We start from the raw sequence: 26,439 nt of genomic DNA on the forward strand, positions 1-26,439 counted from the left end.
GCTTTATAGGCCCTTTCCAACTACCATTCTATGATCCCTTATATCCCTGGCCGATCACCGAGATCTTTTGGGGAGTCTCTCTTAGGGGTGCCTCATTGATCGGATGCAAGGCTCACATCCACCCTGAGCTGGGTGTTCAGTGTTGTGAATCCAATCCTGTGGAACGCCCTCCTGACTGACGTTAGGCAGGCCCCTAACCTGCCCCTCCCAGTTGAACGTCAGGCGCTTGACAAAGACCTTCCTGTTTCAACAGGTGTTTAAAAAGAGTTTTCTGTTTTTGTGATGAATTTTAATCACTCTTATTCTCTGTATATATATTTTTAAAGTGGCGTAGTGGTCAAGGTGTTGGACTATGACCTGGGAGACCACTGTTCAAATCCCCACACAGCCATGAAACTCACTGGGTGACCTTGGGCCAGTCACTGCCTCTCAGCCTCATGAAAACCCTATTCATAGGGTCGCCATAAGTCAGAATCGACTTGAAGGCAGTAGATTTACATTTTAGGCTTGGAAAGGCTGGTGTGAAGTTTATCCCGCCTTTCCCACACTGAAGGCTGTGGATGGAGGAATGCCTCTATTTAGAAGAGGCATTCCCTCCCGAGAGAGGGGGAATGCCTCTTCTTAGATCAAGGACGGGGAACCTGTGGCCCTCTAAATGTTGCTGGACTCCAACTTCCAGCAGCGGCATGGTCAATGGTCACAGATGATGTGGGTTGCAGACCAGCAACATCTGGAGTTGTGGAAGGCTGTGTGTGTTTTGTTTAAAAATACAGCATTTATCTTTTGAAATCTTTCCAACTTCAGGTAGAAAGCGAGGGATAGAAAATAAAAGGTGCCTATTTTCACAGGTCTTTCCTGCAAAACTCTAGCCAGGAAGCCTGTAAGTGTGTTTTGGGAGATGCTGTCCAGTTGGAAGGATCTGTGTAACATGTTGAGCTGCGGCGAAATGAGTTTTCTCTGTGTGATTAAATCGATGGAAGGATGTTTTTGCTTTTCCTGATTCGCCTAAATGTTGATTTTTGGGAGCTGGTTTGACATTTCATTGGATAAATGGAAGCCTCTGCATTGTGTCCAATGTTAGTCATACTCGGAATAGACCCATTGAAATATTTTGACTGACTTGGGTCCATTCACTTTAATGGGTCTTCTCTGAGTATAGAATCATAGAATAGTGGAAGGGGCCTATAAGACCATCAAGTCCAACCCCCTGCACAATGCAGGAATGCAAATCAAAGCATTCTCGACAGATGGCTGTCCAGCTGCCTCTTGAAGGCCTCCAGTGTCGGAGAGCCCACTTAGGTCATTGGTTCCATTGTCGTATGGCTCTAACAGTTAGGAAGTTTTCCTGATGCTCAGTCAAAATCTGACTTCCTGCAACTAGAGCCCATTATTCCATGTCCTGCACTCTGGGATGATCAATAAGAGTTCCCGGCCCTCCTCTGTGTGGCAACCTTTCATGTACTTGAAGAGTGCTGTCATATCTCCCCTCATTCTTCTCCAGGCTAAACATGCCCAGTTCTTTCAGTCTCTCCTCATAGGGCTTTGTTTCCAGTCCACTGATCATCCTTGTTGCCCTCCTCCGAACCTGTTCCGGTTTTTCTGCATCCTCCTTGAAGTACAGAGACCAGAACTGGATGCAATAGAATTTAGTCAGATATTGATTCCTCCGAGTCAGAATTTTCTGACTGATTTTTTTAGTGTGGCACTCTGCAGTAAGTTTCAGCCATGTGATGGTGGTTGAACTCAAAGTTCAGGTTAGTTTCTGTGGCTGTGTACACACCATACACATTGAAAGCACATGGCATGCCCCCAAAGAATCCTGGGAACTGCAGTTTACCCCTCCCAGAGCTACAGGTCTCAGCACCCTTAGCAAACTACAGCACACAGGATTGTTTGTGGCAAGCCATGTGCTTTAAATCGGTTGTGTGTCTGCAGCTTATTCCTCTGCGCAAGAATTTACTGTATTTTTAATGGTTTTTACTGTATGGGGTTTGTTTTTTTGGAAATCACTTGATTTTTCAAAATGAAACAGCAGTATACATTTATATTTATAATAATTGTCAGAAGATGGGCGTTTTTCTTTGCCCCATATAAAAAAGACAGCTGCTCTTGCAGAATTTTCTCCACTGTGTAACTTTTGTGCATGTATGGCTGCTGTTTTTTCTCCCAGAGTTCCCTGTGGCGATGCTAGGTTTGGGACACCATGTCGGATGCAAAATGGCTGCCAGTGCAGTTGCTGTCCCTAGCAAAAAACAAAAACCCTTGAGGTGAAATTTGGGGAAATGGTGTGGGAAATGTAGGGGAACCCCTCACACACCAAATTTCCCTACCCACAAATAGGGTGGAGGTCTTTTCATGCCCCCCAGGGTTTCAGACAGGGCTCTCTCCCTGCTCTACCTGGAGATGTTGCAGATTGAACCTAGAACCTTCTGCATGCAGGTGCTCTGCCACAGAGCTACGGCCCTCCCTGAAAAGATAAAATGAGATTCTAGTCCTCATGATTGTGCCAAAAGGGCTGATTGAATAGGAATTGAGGAAGCTGCTGTTGGTCAGTCTAGCTCAGTCCTGTCTACACCAGCAGTTCTCAGACTTTTTTTCCTGCAATGGCTCACTTCAAAATAGCTGAAGGTCTTGGTGGACCGCTTAATTTTCCTATTCTGCCTGTCGTAGCCATTGCAATGCCCTGTGCTAGATGCTGCGTGATTCTTAATAGTAGTTGCTTCTTTTATTTCCTATTTTATTGTATTGCAGTGTGCTTTCTGTAGAGTTCAAATTGTTAAGTGTTCTTCATAGATGGGCCACGGACCTCCTGAATGAAACCCGTGGGACACTGGCGGGCCACGGACCACCGTCCAGAAGTCGCTGGTCTACACTGACTAGTAGCTGCTGTCCACGGTTTCAGGCAGCCCAAACTTGCCTGGACATGTCAGGGATTGAACCTGGGGCCTTCTCTGCTGAGCTACGGCCCTTCCCTAAAAATAAATACAAGTTTCCAGTCCTCATGGCTCTGAATAAAGGGCTGGTTTAACTTGGAGCAGAAGATATTGTCTTAGGCCTCATCAGCTCTGCCACTGAGCTCCGTTCTAGAATGCAGCAATAGCCAGAGCAAAGAGATGGTTTAAAAGGCTGTTTTGGGGTCCTGTGTCTTGTGTAGCTCAGGGGCGATATTTAAAATGGGACGCTGTGCCTAGGATCTCAGAGAGTGGCTGCCAGCCAGAGCAGGCACTGCAGGCCTAGCTAGACCAAAGGTCTGTCTGCGCATGGCTAGACCAAAGGTCTAACTGCACATCAGGGGCATCACAACGGAGCACATCCTTTGCACGTGGGACACACACAAACACATTAAAAACACAAACACACAAAAATTAGGTCTAGTGTTCTTCCATGGAAAAAGAAAACCGCTCTGCCAATTTTGGATTGGTTTGATAAAGTCTGGAACTGTGGTATTAATTCAAGAGAGAGTAAAGCGGGGAAGCAAACAGATTTCTGGAACGTTGGTCATCATTTATTATGCCCTGGAATAATAAGAGGCAGGACAATATTTACCTGTTTCCTTTGTATACATCATTTTAAGGGGGGGGGAAGTAAAAGAATCATAGAATAGTAGAGTTGGAATGGGCCTATAAGGCCATCAAGTCCAACCCCCTGGAGAAGAAAAGTCTGATACTTTTTTAAAAAACAAAACCGGTATACTATATTTAGGAATAAAATAAAATATTCTCAGAAGACGGGCAATTTTCTTCACCTCGTATTAAAAAAAAGTCTGCTGTTGCCAAATTTTCTCTCAGTTCTCCCCACTGTGTATTTTAGCATTCAGGGCCGGCGCCAGAGGGTGGCCAGGTTGGGCCCTAGCCAAGGGCCCGTGCGGCCCAGAGGGGGCCATGAAGGGCCCCTCCTTAGGGTGGGAGGGTGGCGCTTCCGTTCCACTTCTTTGTCAGGTCCTGCAACCCAACCTTGCTGTAGATTGCAGAGAGGGAGCTCCCAGGCACTCCCCAATACAGGCAGCGTGGGCTTCAATAAGCCCACCCACTCACCTCATCTATCTCTTCTGTCCGTGTGAATGCCATGTGTGCAGTGCGTGCATGCCTGCCATCACACAAGATGGCAGTGGGGGCTTCCCTAAGGGGCTGATGCCCCAGTCACCATCTTGGTTGATGGCAAGCATGCGTGCTATGCACGCAGGTCATTCACATGGCACGAGAGGTAGTTGCAGTGTGCCCGTGGGCCTCTTAGCCCCACACTGCCTGTATGGAGGGGTGTTGGGCTATGGCTCTGTGGGTCCAGAGAAGGCTGGTGCCCGAGGGCCCAGCGCCAGCCCTGTCAGTATAACCTAGTTTCTATTTCATTTTATTTTAAGTGAAATAAGGGAATTTTGTTGGAATATTTTGTTGGATACTTTTTATCTCCCTTCAGTTTTCAGTATAATGTCTGTGTTTATGTTTAGTCATACGGTGTGGAAGGTTTTGTTGTCCGTATGTTAATGAAGACTGTTCTTCCAGTTTTAATCTAGAAAGAAGAAACTGCCCCAGATATCGGATATTTTTGGGGGGAGATTATCGCTGGTTTCTTGGTACTTCCCTCTTCTCCTTCTCTGTCTAATCTCTTTCCCATTTGTCTTTTCCTAGATGTTTCCTTTGCCAGTGGCCAATGGAAAAAACAGACCTACGACGCTCGCTAGCACGCCATTTGGGGGATCAGGTAACTCTCGCCGCCATCTTTTCTGTTCAAGGCTGCATGGGTGGCGTTCCTGATGTGGCTGGGCTCTGACTCCCAGCAGCCGCCAGCGTGGCCAGTAGTCAGGGGAGGATGATGGGAGTTGGAAGCCCAGCAACATCCAGAGGACATCAAATGTTCTCCTGTCCCTTGATCTGAGAAGGTACAGTAATCCCTCAGTTAACGTTCCTGGACGTTAACAGAAACTTTGGTGCCAGAGGTAGGGATAACATGGAAAGAATAGGGATAGGTTCCTATAGCACATAAAGGAAGAGCAGTTCAACTCATTTCAGCAAATGTTTTATTCAAAACTAACAATCCGCATGTCTGAAATGAAACAATGAGGCCAGGTCAGCTTTGCATGCAGACCACTTGAAGGCTTCTTCCAAAATGCATCTAGGGATGCCTGCCTTGCCTTTTTTCTTTTGTCATGGAGCATAGCAATCTAAATCTCTGAGCACAGTTCACCTCTCTGTGCGCTCGAGCAGGTAGGCCAGGGGCAGCCACCACCCTGAGTTTGCTCTCTCTCTGCCATCCTCCCCTGCGCTCGAGCAGACACGTCTGCAGTAAACAGTGCTTCCAGGACACCCGAAGCACTGTTCACTGTGGAGGCGGCTGCACCACCTGGCAAGGACCGCCATCGCAGCCGCACGTGAGAAAGCTGCCTGCAGCCACCGCAATCCAGTAGACAAGGAGCCATGTTCTGACCATGTCAGAGTGTGCATCCAGCCCGCCCCCCTGCACCCAAAAAAAGACTGTTAAAAGGAACTTATTTCCCAGAGGATTTGTTAACGGAGGCTTTACTGTACAATTCTCTTCCCTTCTGTTTAGAAGAGGCATTCTTTCTTGAGAGTAAGGAATGCCTCTTTTGAGACCAGGGGTGGGGGAAACCTCCAGATGTTTCTGGACTACCAGTGTGGGCCAGGAGCCGGGGGTGATGGGATTGCAGGCAAGCAACGTCTGAAGGGCACCAAGTTGGGGATGGTTATGATAGAGGGCTATTTTTTTAAAAAATGCGAAAGTTCGAGGTGGGAGGGAAACCCCCTTCGTTTTCGTTTGTAGACTGTGGCGATGAATTGTAGGCTGGGGTCCCCCTACCTGGCTTCTCTTTTCCAGTTTTGCATTTTTTTTTCTTTTCTATTTAAGGATGAAAGAGAAATGTACTTTGTTTGTTAGAGGGGATCGCTTTGATTTGGGTCGAGAGTTGTAGATACTTTCTTTCTGTCCCAGGCGGGGTACAAGTTTGTGCATGTACCGTATTTTGAAGCTACCTGCGGTTAGAACAAATCTCCCCTTTTCTTCACTCCCTGTGCCCAGAGGGCATCGCGTCTGCCGAATCCCTCCCCTCTCCCTTTGATGCTTAAAAAAAAAAAAAATCCGGGACACTTACGGCAGCGACCCCGGCAGTGTTAAAATTCCTAGTTCTTTGGTCTTGTTGCCAAGGAGGCTGTGTACAGGGTAACCCACCTGCTTTTTGTCTGTTTTGGGGGAAAAAAGAAGGAAATTGTAGGATTGATGGTCGTCCTGTTTTCTGGGTCTGTTTGCCGTGCGAGGTCGCTGGCACCTCCGTGGACAGGGGCAGTCTACCCCTGAGCACTGGCTACAGAATAAACATCAGGGAGTGAGGAAGAGTTTTGCTGGCATGCCTTGAGGCTGGTTCTAGATGTTGGGGGACTCCCCCATCGTCCCCCGTGCTGGCTTGGGTTGATAGGAACTGTAATCCAGCCGCAGCACCTGGATCTAAGAAGAGGCATTCCCTGCTCTCGGGGGAGAGGGAATGCCTCTTCTAAATGGAGGCTTTCTTCCTTCTCTCGCATGCGGCAAGGGAGTGCTGTTTCTTAGAGCAGGGTTGGGGGACCTGTGGCCCTCCAGGCATTGCTGGACCTGAGCGCTCCTGGGCGTGCCCAAGCCGGCTGAGGCCTGTGCGAGTTGGGAATCCAGCAGCGACACCTGGAGGGTCGCAGGTTCGCTCTGAGCTTAAAGTTGTGGTTGTTGGTGCACAGTTTTTGGAGAACGGTTGTGTCTTTGTCCACACCGATCTCTCTTGAGGATCAGTTTTGTTAGGCAACTCCTCCCCCCTGGCCAGAACATCGTTCTAGAGCAGCCTTTGCAAACTGGTGCCCTCCATATGTCTTGGGCTACGGCTCGGGCCTAGAACATCTTGGGAAAGGCTGTTCTAGGGTAGTAACAGAAGGGGGGAGAGAGAAGTTGTTTACCTCCATGCGATTAAAAAAATATTTTGTTTTTGGTGTGCTTTGCTGAGAAATTTCTCCACTCGTTTAGTACTTTCAGAATTGTAACTGTTGGTTCATGTAGAAACTGATTTACTTTTTTTAAAAAAAATAGAGACTGGCTTATAGTGTTGACCTCTGGTTTGATATTTGCCGTTCTTGCTGCTTGTTGCATTTGATTTTGAGTTGGGGTCACCATGCGGCCGTCTGGGGGGAGGATCTTTCCTTGCACGGGTTGTGCGTTCACACAGCGTGTCTCCTGTAACTGACCGGTTTATCTTCGTTCAGCTTCCCTGTGCATATTAGCTGGGGCCGGAAGGGCTTCTAGCTTGGTTCCGTGAAAGCATGGGCAAAGAGCAGAACTGGTGCAGAACTCTTGAGGATTTTCATTTTGTTTTTTAAAAAAAGATTCAAGTTCCTAGTCCTTGTGATTGAGATGAGTGCCGACTGGAAAAATCTTAGAAGCTTAGGTGGATGGGTAAACGGGACCATTTATTTATTACTATTGATGGCAAAAATAGGTTTAGAACTGAAATGAACTAACTTGAAGGACATGGAATGATGCTGATCTGTGCCCAGCTTGTGCGGCTTGCAGAGCTCAGACTTTTCGTGGTGCGGTTTGCAAAGCCTGGCTGTGGATGTTTTTAAATTTCCTCTCGTGGTCTTGAAAAGCACGGGTGCATGCAGTCTTAATTCCCTTCTGAGGTCCTCTGATTGCATGGCCTCACCCGGGTTTTTTGACTTGGTTTTGTCAGGATCTTAAGGTCTCTGTAGGTAGGAAGTCCAATCTCAAGGGTGAGGGGCCAACACTGAGCAGGCAGGCTGTTGTGTTCCATTGCTTGAGTTGATGAGAAGCCTTTGCTATTAGCGTTGCCCCCTAGTGTAGCCATTGGGGAAGATGGCACCCCCCCCAATTCCACATGCAAAAGCTGACCGGACCAGCAGTTGAAACTTTCTTTGTTCCGCAAATGAAAAGGACAGAACTGGTGCAGTTCAGCTTCCTGAGAATTTTCACTTAAAAAAAAAAAGAATCAAGTTCCTAGTCCTTATGGTTCAGACTAATGCCTGCTGAAAAAGCTTAGAAGCTTAGGAGGTAAAAAAGTGTCCTCCACCTCACCTGAGGGAGCTGGGAATGCCTCTTCTTAGATCAGAGCTGAGGAAACATGTGGCCCTCCAGGTGCTGATGGACTACAATTCCCATCAGTCCCTGCTGTGCTTCACTTGACCCCAAGTAAACGCCCCAAGCTGCAGCAGCTACCTTTTGACAAAAAAAAAAAAAGCTTCAGAAAGGAAAGCTTCTGTTTTCTTTTCCCTCTTGTGAATTTTTCTCTTTTAATTGTGAACGTGCCGTGCTTTGATCGCTTTCCAAAAGAAAGGAAACATTTGGCGTTGCTTCAGAGGGGTGCGCTGTTCCCGTCAACAAACTCCTTTCTCTTTTCCTGAACCCCTTTATCTCCCAAACAAAGAATTAAAATACTAGCCTGGATTATATATATAAAATTAAATATATATGCACACAAGCATATATAAATCTTCTCCACCCTTTATTATAGAGCTAGAGAATACAAAAGTTCACCTGCTTTTTTTTGTATGTGTGTGTGTATGAGAGCCAGTGTGGTGTAGTGGTTAGTGTGTTGGACTACAACCTGGGAGACCAGGGTTCGAATCCCCACACAGCCATGAAGCTCACTGGGTGACCTTGGGCCAGTCACTGCCTCTCAGTCTCAGAGGGAGGCAATGGTGAACCCGCTCTGAATACCACTTACCATGAAAACCCTATTCATAGGGTCACCATAAGTCAGAATCGACTTGAAGGCAGTACATTAGGGTTAGTGATAACCACTCATTCTAGGAGTACAGATCTACCAGCTGTGGTGGCTCCCATGTTCTGAAGCACAAACGGTATGACCGTGAAATCCGGGGTCCAAAATTGCCAAGCTGCACCATCGTGTTAACGTGAAATGGATCAGCTCCAGGGGTGTAGCTCCTTTAATTTGGATTCCTGCATTGAGCAGGGGGTTGGATTGGATGGCCTTACAGGCCCCTTCCAACTCTGCTGCTCTGTGAACTCTGAGTGTGCCTCTGTGCTTGTCTGAATGCAGCATTAGAGAGGGGTGTGCAAGTGTGTGTAGAGCCTAGGCTACTGTACAAAGGTGTAAAATTGACCTGCATTGCACCTCCCACTTTGGCCTCTGACATCGCCCACCCATGCGGCCCTTGGGCTGAGTAAAGGTTCGCCCGTCCCTGAGTTGCAGGGCCAATCTGGTCTGGCATTGATCAGTTTGTTAGATAGGCTGGGCTCGGACAGTGACTGGTCATCCCGTGGCCGAGCAAAGATGTCTCCCCAGACACGTTGACGTCTATGCCGCCTTTTGCCAGTCTGTGGCTTTCAGCCAATCCTACTCCATTGGGAGTAGGAAGCTGACTTGCATCCATTCAGACCCTTGATTCATGTAGCTCAGCATTGTCCACTCTGAATGGCAGCCGCTCTCCAGGTTTCAAGACAAGCCCTATCTGGACATGCTGGTGACCTCCTAATGCAAAGCAGATCCCACGTCACTGAGCAGTGGCCCCTGCCCTTAGCAATTTGATGTGGGGGTGTCATATATTTATATTTATCACCATATTTTTAGGTTGCCCTTCAGCGTATACAAAGGGTGCTGCAAAATGCAACCTACATTCAGCAGTAAAATCATCCAACCCACAGGCTAGGTTCCGAAACTGCAGCAATGCAGAAGTCACAGTGAACTGGATTGTACCACCCGGTGTTGAACGGGAATTCTAAGACACTCTCCCCCCAAAAATCAGTGGTTAAAATTGGTGCCGTTTTAGTCGCCCTCCTTGACTCAAAATGGTGTCCGGTTGTATCTGGCGATGAAAACCTGCTCGATCTTTGGAACCACCATGCAAAATTTGGTTATGACCTCTTAGCAGGTGTCCAAATGCGGAGCGAACAAACAGCTTTCCGAAATATATAGCGAGACACTGTTGTTCAAATCCCCCCCCCCAACCTTGAAGCTCACTGGGTGACCTTGGGTCTGTCTCTCGGCCTAACCTACCTCGCAGGGTGGTTGTGAGGATGCAATGGCTGGAACCACGCACACTGCTTAGAGGAAAGGCAGGATGGAAATTTAGTAAATAAGCAGTTAGAATTTGCTGCTGAAGTTCAGATTTTCGGGCTGGATCACTAAACATGGCAGTTTGTCATAAGCTTTGCTGTTTTATTTGTCTGCCTCTTGGAAGTCTCCAGTGAAACCCTAGCAGCTGTGAAAGTCCTTCTGAGATGTGGATTTTTTTAAAAAAAAAAATTGAAGTAAAAATTGGACTGAGTCTTCCGGAGGTTTATGTCCCCTAGGTCCTTTGTTTGAAAAACAGACTTAAATGTCTTGCAAAAAAAAAAACCAAACAAACCCACCAGGCTTAATAATGGATTTCTGCAAATCCAGTTGACAAATGGTCCCCCAATATCCAAGTGTTTGGGTCCAAGACAGTTTGTTGCTGTTTGGAGTTCCACACTCAAACAAAAAAGCCTTTTAATCTTAACTGGATGTCAGTTTTTAAAATAGAGGGTGGTCCTTCCCCGTAATCGAACCACTCAAGGGTGCTGCAGGCAGCGTGATGCCATCCCACACCACTCGCTAGCTCCGCAGACTCAGCAACAGCCCCATGAAGCCAAATCGGAGTGAGGGCGATGTTTCCTTGCCCTCACTCCGAACGGGGAAGGCGTCTTTGTCCCACGTTGCGGGAGCTCAAAACTATTGCTGAAATTTGGGAAGGGGGCTCGTTTTGCACCAGGCATATTCCTCTTGGGTGAGGAGGAGGGGACACAGTCATTTCTGCCTGTTTTTAGATTCTATTCTAGTATGTACCAGATACTTGCGAGAGCAAACTGGCTCACTGGGATTCATGCTGAACCCCGCCACATTCCCCATCACCCCTCCCCAACTCGGCCACCATCTTGGGGTTTTGTATGCAGACAGGTGAGGTTGCAGGGTAGAGATTGAGGGGTGGGAGTTTGCTGGGGAAAATTGGGCAGAAGGGTTTTCCACCTACTTGTCTCCCTGAAATCTCACAGCCTCCCTTTCTTCCCCCTCCCTGACAAGAGATCTGCCCCCCCCCCCGGTGATCATAAGATGGCTGTTGGAAAATTCACATGGCAAAGATAACGGGGGGATGTCAATTTTCAATAAGCCAATTTCTGTGCATCGTGTTGTTTTTTTTACGGGGTAGTTTTAGCGGCCTATAGAACTAGCAACTGCGAGATCTGAGGGACCCTTTCGTCTTTTTCGCTCTCCGCCTGTTCCCCCCCCCCAAATTGGGGACACGCCAAATCCATGTGTTGATATCAAGGAAGATGGCGTGTTGTGCATGGGGGGTGTTGGGGCCTCCGTCTTTTCCTCTGAATCTGCCAATTGCTGTCTCTCTTAAAAAGAAAAGTAAAAAATTGCAATGGCCTCCTTTCCAAAAGCTTGCAAATGCCCTATTAACATTGTTATACAAAACAGCAGTACACCATTTAATTAGGAAAAATAAGGACTAACCTCCACCATATGTTCTGTTTCTGTCGGTATTTGCATTTGAAAGTCCGGCTGCGTTTCCAAATGCAGAGCTGGGTTTTCGCCATATTGAAAGGCCTCCAAGTTTGGGTTGCTATGGGGAACAGAGTGGGAGTGCGTGTGAAACCTCTACTTGCCTATCGAATTGGAATCTCCATGAATTTTCTGGATATTTTTCATTTTCATTTTATTTTATTGGGAAGAGGGAGGGGGGGAGTTCAGTTTTTCTTCTTACAGATGAAATCTGGTGGCTTCTACAAAGTGGCTTGTTTTAATTGACTCAGCATTTGTGCATGCGGCCTTTCAAAGCGCCGGAAAGCATGGGTTTGAGCGGGGGAGGGGGGAGGCTTGGGCTTGCCAGAAAATAAGGGCAATATGAATAAAACAAGCAGAAGAGGTGCTGGGCTCTAACTGGAGATGTGGGGATCGAAACTGGGACCTTCTGCACGCAACACAGGTGCTATCCCACTAAGCTGTGGTCCTTTCCCTAAAGATGAAGTTTCTAGTCCTCATTGTCCCGAATAGAGAAAGTCAACTTTTAAATGTGAAACTAGGAAACTTGCACTGAATCAGGCCACCAATCTGTCTAGTTCAGTGCTGTCTGCACTGGCTTTCAGCGGCTCTCCAGGATTTCAGGCAGGAAGCCCTAGTTGGGGATGCCAGCGACTAAACTTGGGTCCGTCTGCACGCAAAGCAGTGCTGTGCCTCTGAGCCGAGGCCCCTCGCCTAGGGAGGGGAGGTTAGCCTGCATTTTGAACATCCGCATGCTTTTCAGCCATCCTTCGAAATCCGCCCTTCTCCAAGTTTTGCAACGCAGCTCTATGATCAAAGAGACGTCTACAAAAATGCATACTTTCGGAGAAAGTTGTGCGTGGAAATGCATTCATGAGTGAAAATAGGAAGGTCAGGGCACAACTGTAACGAATAATAATAAAAAAACTCAGGGTGGGTGGACACCTCTTAGAAAAACCAGTTTCATATATATTATGAACTAAATATATGAACTTAAAGTACCCCAAATAGCATTTAACTGCAGGCTGGAATACTGACAACTGGCCATGCCACTGCTTGGAGCTGAAATGCAACAACGCCTGTCATGATATAGATTTCCCCATTCCTGGTCTCAGAAGAGGCATTCCCTGCTCTCTGGAGGGAATGCCTCTTCTAAAAGAGGCATTCTTCTGTTTTTTGTATGCGTTAAGGAATTATTCCTCCTTCAATCAGGAGAAATCTGTGTCATTCCAGATGTTGTTGAATTTCAGCTCTGAGTAGCCCCTGTGGCCAGCATGGCCAGTGGTTGTTGACCTGCAACTCCCTTCATCCCTAACCATTAGCCATGCTGGCTGCTGGGAGATGGAGTCCAATGACATAGTTACTTGTTCCTTCTCTTAAGAGGCAACCCCATCCCACCTTGCTCTCAGGAGTCCGATGACGTCTGGAGGGCACCAGATTTGGAGAGGCTGCTTTAACTCTTGCGTGGTGCTACCTTGGCAGGCAGTGATCCATACAAAGGCCTTCTGTTGACCTAGCAACGCTGGAAGGTTTATGTCTCAAACACGCCAAGTTTTTTACCTGATGAGCATTCCAGATCCGGCGAGCGGAGTTTCAGTCAGGAAGCTGGCCCAAAACCTAAATTTAACTCCATTTGGCATGCTATTTTTAATCGGCTTGGGAATCTCTCTCTCTCTGTTTTGGCTTCTGGATGACTGAGGCCATTTCCTCACCAGGAAGCAGCATTCCTTATATGTGAATGGCACAGCCCTCCACGCCTTCAGTATTAGAAGGATTTCTCTTCAGGACCCCATAGAAGCAAGATCTATCTAACATTTGGTGCAGGGTTTCAGCAACAAACCATATATATATTTGGACTACTGCTGGATTTTTCTTTTATTTTTAAACGTAAGGTTTGCCTAGCTGGATTGGATGAACGGCGCAGCTAATCCAGCGTTCCCGTCACGCAGCATCGGCCAGTGAAGGTATCTCTGGCAATTCCAGAGCCAGGGACACAAAGCAGCAATGTCCGCAGCGTATAATGCTGAAAGGTAGACTGCTCCTGCAGGTGAAGGTTCTGCTTACCCATATTTGGCTCGTGGGCCTTTTTTGCAGGCCTGTCCGCTCCATTCCCTTTTCGTAACCCCCCAGCCTTTTGCCACACCTTATGGCAGTGAGTCCCACACGTTAGAATGTGTCCTTCATGTGAAATAAATACCTTTTTGTGCCAGCGAATTTTGTCAGGTGACCAGGGTCTCTTCTATTAGAGCAGCAGTGGAGAACTGTTTTCAGCCTGAGAGCCACATTCCCTCGTGAGTAAAGTTTCCGGGGGCCGCATGCCAGTGGTGGGCAGAGCCAGAGCTGAAAGTAGGCGGAGCAACAGGTGATTGTTATATCTGTACAGTAAAAGTCAGTGGTTTCTGCATACCTTATATCCCTCTGTCCAATCAAACAAGAGACTTTATGACACTCCAACGACACATTCCAAGCATGCAAAAGCACTCAAGGAGAGTGCAAAGCAAGGGGAGTGCCTGGGAAGAGTTCCAAGGGCCAGATAGAAAGGACTGAGGGGCCGCATTCACCCTCTGGGCCTGAGGTTCCCTATCTTGGTATTAAACATTTCCTCAATCCCAGGTGCTCTTACAGAATGTGGTTTAGACTTTTTTTTTTTTGCTCCTAGGGTACAAAACCCGGATTATTTTGAAGTGCAGAACAATGCGTGGGTCCTTTTTTCTTTTAGTTTTGCCAAGGAGTCAATCTGCCAGACAGTTAAATTCTTGCAAGAGCCTTGAGCGGATCACCTCTTCAGCAGGCACCCTTTTCTCAGTTTCCCTTTGCCTGCAAACGAAAATGCAACCTTTTCTAATTTTAAATGTGGGCGTCTCTAGAGACCGCCCAAGCCCTGCTTGTTGAGTCTGTGTTTCTGCCAAATCTTTCCCAGAAACTCCTGCTTACCATATTCCAGGCACTGATAACAGATTTGGGGTGTGTGTGTTAAGTTTCTTCCTCACCTGTGAAGCACAAGGATCTCAAGTCAGGTAAGACTCTGGCAATGCAAGCTAACTCTATTATTTGCCGGAGGTTTGAACTGCTTTTTGGTAAACTACAGCGCCGCCACTATGACTGGTTGAGAGTGGTATTGCAGCTTCCTACCCGGCAGCAATCAGATGATACAAAGGGACCAGTTAGGTTTTACCTGAGCCTATAAAACCATCGACTCTAGCCCTGTGTCCACTCTGACTGATTCCTCTTTTGGAAATAGACCTGGTTTGTCCATCCTGGATTGCCATGTGCCACCTCGACAACATCCCCCTGCTCAATAAGAAATCTTCCATCACCTCTGTTTGATGAAAGATGCTGCATCTTGTATGTGTGATTTCCCAGGTGTCGCTTTTGATCTGATAAAAGACGTAAAATTTCCGGAAATTTTGAAGTCACAGGAAAAAACTCGTTGCCCTTCTCTAAACCAGTTCTAATTTGTCTGTATCTTTTCTTAAAGTGTGGTGTCCAAAACTGGATGTAGTACTCTAGATGAGGCCTAACCAGTGCTGAATAGAGGGGAACTAATACTTCACACGATTTGAAAACTATACTTCTGTTAATGCAGCCTAAAATAGCATTTGCCTTTTTTGCAGCCACATTGCGCTGTTGGCTCATATTGACCTTGTGATCAACTACAGTCCCAGGTGTGCAAAGAAGAGGGCAGGGCCAGTGTGGGTGTGTGGCCAGGGGAAGCATACCAAGGGCCAGATAGACGGCCATATTTGGTCCCCAGGCCGAAGGTTGCCCCCAAAGAACACAAAAACCCAACCTAACCTACCTTGCAGGGTTGTTATGAGGATAAAATGGGGAAGCGGGGGAGAGAGAAGCTCTTTGGAAGGAAAGCGAGATAGAAATGCAAGTTCTAAATCGTACAATATAAATAAATAAAGGGTCCAGGATGTGAGCCTGCTCTTGCCAGTGAATGTAGAATGAAAAGCGGGGGGGGGGAATTGCCGTGTCCCCAAGATAAGGACACAGAAGTCAGCTCCTTTGTTGTGGCAACTGCAATTTAGAAAAACAGTCTCGAAACAAAAGATTGCCGGCAGGAGGAGTTCCCCCCATCCGTTTTGGTTTTTTTTAAGAGCAGGTGGCAGAGAGGGAACACTTTTGTTTACGGAAGAGGTTGGGGGGGGAATCTTGTTTTTTGCGCGCAAGGAATTGTCTTTCCTTGCACGGAACAATTCCTTATCTCTTCTTCCTGTGCCGTGAGTCACCTTCTGGCTTGCGGGACGGCTTGGCTCGCCGGAAACTGCTCTCGGATCATGACTCCGCAGAGCTCCAAAGCACCTTTGTTTGTTTGTTTTTAAAGAAGGCGCCCCCTCCCCGTGCTGGTCCCCCCAGGAAAGATTGCTGGGCCGGAACCACCTAGCTTAGTATTGCCTACCCTGACTTTCAGCAGCTGTCCAGGGCTTCCGACAGGGAGCCTCTCCTGGCCCTACCTGGACATGCCATTCTGCATGCAAAGCAAACACTCTACCACTGAGCTATGGTCCTTTTCTTCAAAATAAAGTAAGGTTCTAGTCCTCGTGGTTCTGAATAAGGAGCTGATTCAAATAGTAGCCTGCCTTCTACCAAGTCAGACCCTGGGTCCATCAGTAGTGTCTGCACTGACTGACAGCAGCCCTCCAGGATTTCAGCCTTGGGGGATTCTCCCAGCTCTCCCTGGAGATGTTGGGAATTGAACCATGCAAAACCGATGCTGTGTCATGGAGCGACAGGCCTGCCTCTCTGCAAATGCTGTTTCTTGTTTCAAAGGGTCACCATAAGTCGGAATCGATTTGAAGGCAGCCCATTTTCCATTTCCATGAACAAGCATGGTTTTCTGTGGACGGAGTGTGGCCCTCCCTTTTATCCTTGCAACAACAGCCCTGCAAGGTTTGCTGAGGGTGAGAGGAAGCAAGCGGTCCTCATTCACTCCAAGGTTCTCATGGCTGAACAGGGGAACCCAGGTTCAGAGTTCAACCACTTATAACCAGGGCTGTGGAGTTGGAGTCGGAAGCAATTCTGGGTGGAGTCGGAGTTGATAGAAATGTTCCGACTCTGGCTTCACAATAAAATTAATATATTAATATTTTTATTTTATTAATATTAATAAATTAATATACGTTTGCCATTTATGAAGGAGTCTAAGTTGGACAGTAGAGTCAGAGTCAAAGGTTTGACGTACCGACTCCACAGCCCTGCTTATAACCCCCTGCACCTCACATGCTATGGGGCTGCTTTCAGACATGGGGCTCATTGCGTTGGTTTAATGAATTAAAATGATAGCTCTTCTCTCTCTCGAATTCTGAAATTCCTTTCACACCGCAGTGCCTCTTGTGTTAAGGAACGGTAGCTTTTTTCGACCGATATTCCAGCATTTTGCACAACTGTCATTCACACTGCTGCAACGAACAGAACCTTATTCTCAACCCTCACCCATTACACATGTGCGCATGGTAGTACCCCATTATCACTGCACCTTAAGGGCAAGAATGCATTGCATGCTGGTCAGGTACAATCTTCCAGGTTCCCAGGCTTGCAAACGGATTGTTTTTGATATTATTTATCATAAAATAAAACGCTATGCTTCCACTCTATCCCACTAGATTTCTGGAACTAGCGTTTGCGTTGTATGGAAGGTCAAATGTAATGCGCAAATTGCCAGGTAAGAAATCTTCAGAATAATGGAATAAAGTGCAGTGTGAAGGCAGCCTGGGAGACTCCTCCAATCGCTATATGTCACGTTACTTCCCACCACGGTTGCCACAGGACGAGGCGTGCAAAAAGGGCCGGAATTCCAATTTCTGAATAATATTTATTTAGGAAGCTTTGATTTTTTTTTTTAATGAAAAATTTCCCAATGGATCCAGCTGTCATACAATACATGTGCTTGCGTTTTACTATCCGCATAGGAGAGGGCAGGCTGGAGTGGCACAGGTGTGCTGACATTTTATTTATTAAAATGTTTTTCTATACTGCCGTATCATAAAATACCAGGGCGTTGTACAACGTTAAAACACCCTTAAAAACAATGCAAATCATCCTTAAAGTGGCTGCCTTACCTCCTTGTGGACAAACCCTCTGGCTTGTACCCGACTGAGTCCTCCGCAGAGTAAACTTTAGCGCAGTGGCCACCCCAGATTGTTAAGCGGCATGCAGAGAACATGACACCCCTTCCCATGCTCTCTGGCGCATGCATGCACATACATACATGCATGTGCATTTCATGGCTAGTTCTGTCTCGGTGGTGGTTTTATTGTGTTGACTTAAAACTCTGCTTTCCCTATGCGGCGCCTCTTGAGATTCTTTGTTTGATCACCGCTGGGTGGCCTGTTTTCACAGCTGTCGGGAAGTGTTTGGGGGCATTTGAACTTTTAATTGTTTTCAACTCCTCTTGTCCCTTCCATCTGACGTCTGGCCTCGCCTCACCTCCCCAGACAAGCACACCGCGCATATGTTTTTTCTGATCCTTTTCTGGTCTATATTCGTGAAACCCCTTTTGGTGGCAACTCTGAAATCAGCCTGTGGATTGGCGTTCTCCAGCAATTGCCCACTCAGAGCTTGGAGATTCAGCAGTGTGTCGTTCCCCATAATCCCTTGCTCTGAACAGGAGGTGGCAGAGGTTGCCGCAGTAGAAGAGGCTTCTCTAGTCAAAACTCTATGCCCTGGAGGACTGAAGCACCTGTTCTCTCCATTCGACTCTGGCAAAAGGTCTTTCGGTTCTCCAGAGCAGCACATTTTGGGCAGAGTGGCATCCGTTGCCACTTCCTGCTCAGGGCAAGGGATTCTGGCAGGGGTTGGGAACCTTCCCCCATCCCAAACCAAGGGCCACATTCCCTTCTAGGCAACTTTCCAAGGGCCACATGCCAGTAGGCCGGAGGCAAAAATGGGCAGAGCAATGAATGTAAAAAAACAAACCCAATCGCAACCAGAGGTTTAGCAAGGGAATGAGCTACTGCAGGTGTGAGCATCTGGACGTTTGTGCATGTGTGCGCGCAATCAATCAACGATATCATTTCCTAAATAAGCAAAGTGGGTGTGCTGCACAAAGACATGCTTTGAAGAAAAAGTGGGGAGCGGGAGACTTTTATCTTTGTAGAAAAACAGGAAAATTTGAAATTACCTTCCCTCTGCAAAAAGAAAAAAGCAAATGCTGTTGGTTGCTCAGATGTGCTGCATGCGCGATTCCAAGGGACGTGTGAACCACGGCTGAGAGTTAAGCAGAAGAAAAGTGAGCCGCACTTGGGTGCTGGGGGGGGGGGAATCACCACCATGCCGTCCCCGAAAACAATCATTTAATTTACAAGGCAAAATATATCCCCTTTTGCCTTTCAAAGTGCCAGCTATGATTGAGTGGCTTCAGAGATCGCAAGCATGTGTGAGAGGTTCTATACTGGGGGTTGTATCTAAGTTCTCCTCAAGAGTAAACCCACTGAAATAAACAAGTTAGTCGTGTCCATCCATTCCAATGGGTCTGCTCTGAGTAGGAATAACATCAGACACTTCCCTCTGTGTGTGTCAGTTAACCATACATGTTTGTGTATGTTAGGGATGGAAATATCTGCCCCTTTCTCCAATCTTAAATTTGGCTCTGCAAATTCCTGCAGCCGTTAGTGATTTTTTTAGAAATCCTCATGAACATTCTCTACCATTTAAGTGCAAATGTCTCCCAATAAACTCCTTTTTGTATGCAATTTTGACTAATTTTTGCAATTTCTTGTCATAGAATGCGTTTTTGTATGTTATTGTTGCTCATAGGTTCATTTTTATATATGCTTTCCCCTAACATGCATTTTTGTAAAGATTGGTTGGTTGGTTGCATTTGAATAAGTGCGAATTTCAGTTGTGTTTTGGTTCTCCTATCGTTTCGGAAAGTGTGAATTTGATAGATTTGGCTTGAAATGCAAACTGATTAGAATTTCTTGCACACCCCTAGAACACGTTCGCTCACACACGCGTATAAAATAAATGTATTTGTGTGCATGGTTTGCATATAAAATTAATGCAATTTATGCACCAGTTTCTGGGGTTTTGGTATCGCACCCCAAATCAGAAGCCAAGGTGGAGACAAATATGTAGATCGAGGGGGCAGGCCATTCAGATGAATGCCATCTCTGTACCAAGCAGCATGCCTAATGGTCATGGCTGATGGGTTTTGAGATTCTTTACAACATCTGAAAGGCATCAGTCTATCCTTTGTGTTGGATGAGGCCTAGAGACTCTGAAATTCAAGTGCCTATTCAGGCCTGAAGCTCACTAGGTAATCTTTGGCTTAACCTACCTTACAGGGTTGTAGGGAGCATAAAATGAGGGGAGATGCCTGTATGCAACCAACACTAAAAGGATCTGGGGGCCTGTAGACAAATCATAGGCTGAGTGTGTGGGCCAGCAGGTTGATGCCACTGCAGAAAAGGCTAATGCAATATCGCAGCTGTAATTTCCACGTCACTTTCTGTTCAGCTAGGATTGCTGAGTTGTAGTGTTGCTCTTGGGTTTTTTTTAAGCAAAAAGACCTGATCCAGTAGGAGGGGCTAGATGTAGGACAGGGGGTGGAGTCCAGTTTGGGAGGTGTGGCCTGGTGGGCATTGGAGGGTCAGAGGGAGGATCTATGCAAATCAGGGATGGTGTCAATAGAAAAACGATTAACACATATATACTGCTGAAAATATTATTGATTGATTTTATATCCTGGCCTTCCTCCCGAAAGAGGCCAGGGCGGCAAATAGCTGATTTATTTTACAAAATGCCTAATTCCAAACTCGAAGCTAAGTGGGCACATGTAAAGGGAATGGTCATCACGGTGCCTTCTGGACCAGAGATTCCCAAATGGTGATCCGCGAGCTTCATTGTATATGTACGTCGCCTAGAGTGGCTTCGGCCAGATAGGCGAACTAAAAATTAAATTTACATTTACATTGAGGTGGTCCATGGCACATCCCCGTCAGATATTCATGTTCATTTTCGGTTGTATTTTTAATCGCTCCTTTTATTTCTTATCTTTTGCATTTGATCGGATTACAGTTTGAAATCTGTGGAATGCAAATGGTAAGATGCCTTGCAGAGCACGGCGCATTACAATTGCTGCAGCAAGCAGGAAAATCCTGCTGTCGCCCACCAAGACCATCAGTGATTTTCAGGACAGCCGTGGAGGGGGGCAGAGTTTGGGGACCACTGCTCTAGATGCTTTTGGACTACAGCGCCCATCACCCTTGACCAGTCAGCCATGCCGGCTGAGGCTCATGGGAGTTGTAGTTCAACAGCATCCTGCGGGATAGCAGTTCTACAGCTCTGATCTCCAACTTCTCTGCTGCTGCTATGGTCCCACATGGTTAGAGTGTAGGTGAGCCTGGGAAGACCTGGGTTCAAATCTCCTGCTCAGCCATGAAGCTTGCCCAGTGCTAGTCATTCTCTCCTTGCCTGGCATACCTCACGGGGCTGTTGTGTGGGTAAAAATACTGCATCAGCTCTCCTAAACCGTCTCGAGGATGGCTGCTATAAAAATCTGATAAAAGAAAAATAGTCTTCAGCCTTAGGATTGGGTCTTTTTAATTGTTCAGGATGGAGACTGTGATTGTGAGCCCTGACTTTACGTGTAAGTGATCACCAGTAGCTAGGGGCCATAGCTGTGTGGCAGAGCATCTGCCTTGTATGCAGAAGGTCCTCGGTTCAGTCCCCAAAGGCATCTCCAGCTAAGGCTGGGAGAGACTCCTGCGTGGAACCCTGGAGAGCCCCTGCCAGTCTGTATAGGCAATACTGGGTCTGACTCAGGATAAGGCAAGTTCCTATGTTCCCAGCCTGGCCTGTTGTACACCGCCCTGAGAGCTTGTCGCTAAAGGGCGGTCTAAAAGCGCAATAAATGATGATAATAATAATAATAATAATAATAATAATAATAATAATAATAATAATAAATTGTTCTTGGACTTTGGCATTTGGCTGAACTTCATTATACTTAAAAAAAAATGAGAAGAGGCCAGCGGGTGTGGGGTGATGGGGAAAGAGAATAATTTTGGGTTGCAGCCAGCATTGGGTCTACTGTGAGTAGAACTTAAGTTGGGTGCAACCCTTTTATCCTTTCATTAATAAATGGCTTCCTTCCTGTTTGCCTGGAAGAGATCCTCGACTCGCCCCAGGCGAGCGGCTGCTTTAAATCTCTGGCTTAAAGCTGGCCATGTAGTCCGGCCCAATCTTATGTGTGCTTACTCAGAAGTGATCCCCGCTGACTGCGATGGGGTTTTATTCCCAAGTAAATGTGCATAAGTGTTCAGAAGTTTGTTCATTCTCTCTCTCGTTTGTTTTTTGCTCCTTGGCGTGAGTTTTAAAAAAATTCTTCTGGATGGCTTTTTGCTTTTTTATGTTTTTGCGCATGAGGCTCCGAGCAGGATCCCTCATGTGCCGTGTTTAGCACATAAAACGTCTCCCCATCCTAAAGGAGCCCGGGGAAAAATGTGACGGAGACGATCTGAAGGTCAGTGAGAACCTGTGCAATGGCGGGAGCCTTCGCCTTTTTCCGTTTAAGCTGATGGGGACGGAAAGCAACCCAGGGGGAGGTGAGGGTCATGACAGAGGTATGCATGCATATGAAACATGTGGGAAGAGTGGATTTTGTGCTATATCTTGGGCGGGCAATCAATCAATCAATCAAAATGGTGGTGAATATATTTCCACGGTTACTACCTTCACTATGAAGTACAAAAATGTATGGGTCCTGGCCCCACATTTTTTTCATGTAAGCCAAATGCAAAAGTTGGGTCGAGGGTGCATATACAGTTCATAGAATCATAGAACAGTAGAGTTGTAAGGGGCCTATGAGGCCATCAAGTCCCCCGACTTGCAAATTCTCCCCCGCAAAATCTCCTGTCCGGTCCCAATGGGGGTTTATTTCTGCCTGCTGTGGTGCTGCCTACCCCCCCCCCAAAAAAAAGCTGGGATCTGAAACCAAAAAGCCCAGATGAGAGGAAGAGTCAAGGAAAAGGGGTGTTACGTTTGGATCTGTGAGCACAGCAAGGGTTAAAAGCTGCAGCCCTGTTGCGCGCTTACTCCTGAGACAACGCCATTAAAACGCACATGGGGCTTGTTCCTGATCTGAAGGGTGAGCTTTGTGGGTTTTGCCTTTTTTTGCCAAGTGTGGCGAGATGCGCCCGTGTGTCCAGATGTGCGCTTGCGCAGATGCACCTGGGTGAGCATGCACATCATGCACTTGGGTGCATATATCTGCCTCTCTCTGTGTGCATGCACATATTTTGTGTGTGTGCATGGGCGCCCGCCCGCATATCCTCCTCTCTCTGTGCGCATATGCGCCTGTCTGTCTGTGGAAGCAGCGTAACCTGATTTGTTGCGGTGTGTGGGAGGGTTTTTAGCGGAAAACAACTTTGCTGCTCTTGGCGAGAGGACTGAAGCTAATTACCAGTCGACTTCGCTTATTGATTTTGGTTTCCCGCCTCTTCCAAATCTCCCTCGGCAGTGTTCCTCCCTCCTCCTTTCAGGCTGATTCCAGGCCCGATTAGGCACCTAAAAGCAGCTTAATATGGAAGTGTTTATCACAGCAGACATCTGCCACCTTCGCTTCAAATCAAATTAACGCACTGTCTTCCCCTCCCCCCTGCCCTTTTTTAAAAACAAAAGGGAAAGAAACACCAACCAGGAATCTGAGCACGGCTTGATACCAAAGGTTGGATTTCTTCTCCAAGCTGATGCCCATGGCTCAAAAGTTCACAAAATCCATGCGTGGTGTGCCAAACCTCACACACAATCCTCGGGGTGGGAGATGCGCAACAAAGGAATCAGGAGATGGGCCTCTGCTGAAAGAACCGAGTTCTGGTTCTGCACTTTGTTTTTAAACAGTGAAAGGCGAAATGTCGTTGGCTCCCTTGGGTCACGTGGCGGGCTGCCTGGGTGGAGCAAAGAGCGGCCGCATGCTGGATCTGCACTACCATCTTCTAGCCAGCTGCCTTGGGTGGCGCTCAAGAGCACCCTCCAGTTTAACTTGAAGCAACCAGGGCTTGTCTTGTGGGACAACAGGGTCCCCGGTTCCAGTCTTACAGTGCCTTGCACTCAGGCCTCTATGCGCTGAATAAAAAAATGTGAACTCGTTGACCTTGAAAAATGACTCAAATTGAGGGTGGGGAAAGCCATTTCCCTCCTCATTTATTTTTTATTTTGGCCCAGTTCATCCAGATGTTGCTATTCTGATTTGCCTACCTCCCTGGCTTCTGAGATGTGGACAGATTTCATTGCCAAACATACCTTATCCTCCATGAGAGCTAGGAACTTTAAACAAAAACACTATCAACATTGAACTTGGGTAAACTTTTAATCTGGTGCTCTGAGCATCTGCATGTAACGCGTTCTGTTGAACATAAGCCATAATGTCTCTCCGTCCGACTTTCTCCATGCCATGCGCTCTACACCCCACTGTGGGTGTACGTGTGCATGCACACCAGCATAAAAATCCTTAAAGTGAGGGGGGAGGGAATGTGCTTTCTTTCTGACAGCTGCATCTTACACTATTAGTATGTTTTAATTAGAACATGAGCACGAAATGCTTTATGAATATTCATGATTGGGGTTATTAAAATGCATAATTAATCTGTGGGGTTTCTGTCTTTCTCTCTCCCCCCCTCCCCATTTTAATAACTGTATTAATGGAACCAGGATGGGTGTGGCCAGGGGACATTTTCTTTGAAATATTATTTTTTATTGGGCTGTGTTGGAGCCGACCCATTGAAATGTGGAGACCTGAAGTCTTCACATCCGCTCGTTTCAACGGGTCTGCTGCAGCAGTTCCCAAGCTGTAGTCCGCGGGCCATCTGAGGTCCTCGAGCTTCAACCGGGTGGCCCACAGCGTGTCTGTAAAAACACAATGGAAAATCATGCAGCATCTAGCACAGTGTATGACCATTTTTGCAGCAGGCAGGAAGACTCAGCAATTTTCAAGCAGTCCAAGGGGCGGGGAGTTTGGGAGCCCCTGGTCTGCTCTATGGCTGCGTACACACCATTCATTTGAAATACATTTTTACCCTTCCCCCTGCCCCTTTCAAACTGGGAACTGTAGTTTACCCATCACAGAGCTACACTCATCTTTAACAACCTACATGATTCTTGACGGGTTGGGAGCCCAGAGTCTGTGAGTTCAAATCTCCGCTTGTGTCTCCTGGGTGTCAAGGGACAGCTAAAGATCGCTCCCACAGGGAGTGGCTCAGGGGTGACGTGCCCTGCCACCTGTGCAGCTGTGGGCAAGCTGCATAGTCCCAAGGAGCCCAGTTGCCTCCCAGCTGGCAGTTGCGGACAAGGAAGGGGCTGGCTTGTGCAGCTGTGGCAAGCTGAGCAGGCCCTGGCCAGCTGGGGAGGACTAGCCTCAGAGGGAGGCAATGGGAAACCCTCTCTGAATACCACCATGAAAACCCTATTCGTAGGGTAGCCATAAGATGGGTTCGACTTGAAGGCAGTCCATTTTTCCATGTAGACAGCCTATGATTTATTTATTTACTTACTTACTTACTTATTTATTTATTACATTTATATACCGCCTCATAGCTGAAGCTCTCTGGGCGGTTTACAGCAATTAAAACATTAAAAACAAATAGACAAATTTTAAAACACAAAAAACCATTTAAAAACCCAATAAAAAAATTAAAAACAATTTAACAATTGTTCATACAATTTTACATTGTCTCATCTTCCCTTTCCATCAAGGAATTAAAGGCCGCCTTTGTGGTTCTCTCCCCTCTTTTTCTTCTTTAATTATTGCAACAGCCCTGTAAGATAGGTTAGGCTGAGCAAGGTCACCCAGTGAGCTTTGTGGCAGAGCGGAGATTTGAACCTGAGTCTCTCCCATCAACACTCGAAGCCCACCTGGGGCCCTCCAGCTGTTGACAGACTCCAGCGCCCATCATCCCTGACCATTGGCCTTGCTGACCGGGGCTGATGGAAGCTGGTCCACACAACACCTGGAAGGATGTAGGTGTTGTTATTCCTGATGTAAGAAGAGGCATTCCCCACTCTCAGGAGGGAATGCCTCTTCTCAATAGAGGCATTCTTCCATCTCTTGCTTGCAGTCAGGAATGCTGCCTCTTAGACCAGGAATGGGGGAACCTGTGGCCCTCCAGGTGTTGCTGGACTCGGACTCCCAGCCTCCAGTATGGCCAGTCAGGGAAAGGCTGGATCGATAGGATAAATGGGAGGAGTAGATTTGTTCACTGGTGGGGCAGGGGCACCCTGGCCTTCAACACTTGTGTGCACACGTTACCTTGCTTATTTTTATTTATTGTTCATTTACAACATTCATGTCCTGCCTTTCCTCCAAGGAGTTCAAAGCGGCGTACATGCCTCTCCTCCCTCTCAATTTGATCCTCACAACAATCTTGTGAGGTAGATTAGGCTGAGAGGCAGCGATGGGCCCAAGGTCAACTAGCTACATGGCTGAGTGGGGATTCGAACTCCGGTCTCCCACGTCCTAGCCCAATGCTCTAACCATCATACCACACTGGCTGTTGGGAACCTTGCACCATCCTGAGAAGGGTTCATGTGTCAGAAGAGTTGGGCTTGGCTCAGGCCTGCAAAGGGGCTCTCACCAGCCCTCTCCATTACGGCACCCTGTGTTACTTCCTACCTCAGCCCAGTATTTTCCTGGTTTAGCCAGTTTTTTTTTAAAAAAGACTGGTGAATGTTTCCATGGACTTTGCATGGTACTGATGGTAGTGGTCTATTAATATTATTTGTTATGGCTGCTGAATGTTGAAATGGACTTTTATTATTATTGTTGTTGATGCAAAACTGAAAGAGCAATAAAGATCAGCAGCATTAGAACGCTACAATGCAGAGGATACTTTTAAGATGTTAATATATATCCAAAACTAAACTACAAAGTTCCCACCAATGAGCAAGATTCAAATTGAAGATCTCTGCTGTACTTAGAAGGCTCA

General features: G+C 47.0%; 1 protein-coding gene across 16 annotated transcripts in view; it reads left to right on the top strand.

Moving 5' to 3' along the window:
- Window positions 1-26,439, top strand: part of TCF3 (transcription factor 3) — a 271,367-nt gene that overhangs the window by 16,658 nt on the left and 228,270 nt on the right. For all 16 annotated transcript variants that reach the window (XM_061601006.1, XM_061601013.1, XM_061601016.1 and 13 more), the window contains one exon: window positions 4,626-4,698. In XM_061601006.1, the coding sequence (XP_061456990.1) occupies window positions 4,626-4,698 (73 nt within the window). The remainder of the gene's footprint in view (window positions 1-4,625; window positions 4,699-26,439) is intronic.

The sequence above is a fragment of the Rhineura floridana genome, chromosome 18, assembly GCF_030035675.1.
Source record: "Rhineura floridana isolate rRhiFlo1 chromosome 18, rRhiFlo1.hap2, whole genome shotgun sequence".
NCBI lineage: Eukaryota > Metazoa > Chordata > Lepidosauria > Squamata > Rhineuridae > Rhineura > Rhineura floridana.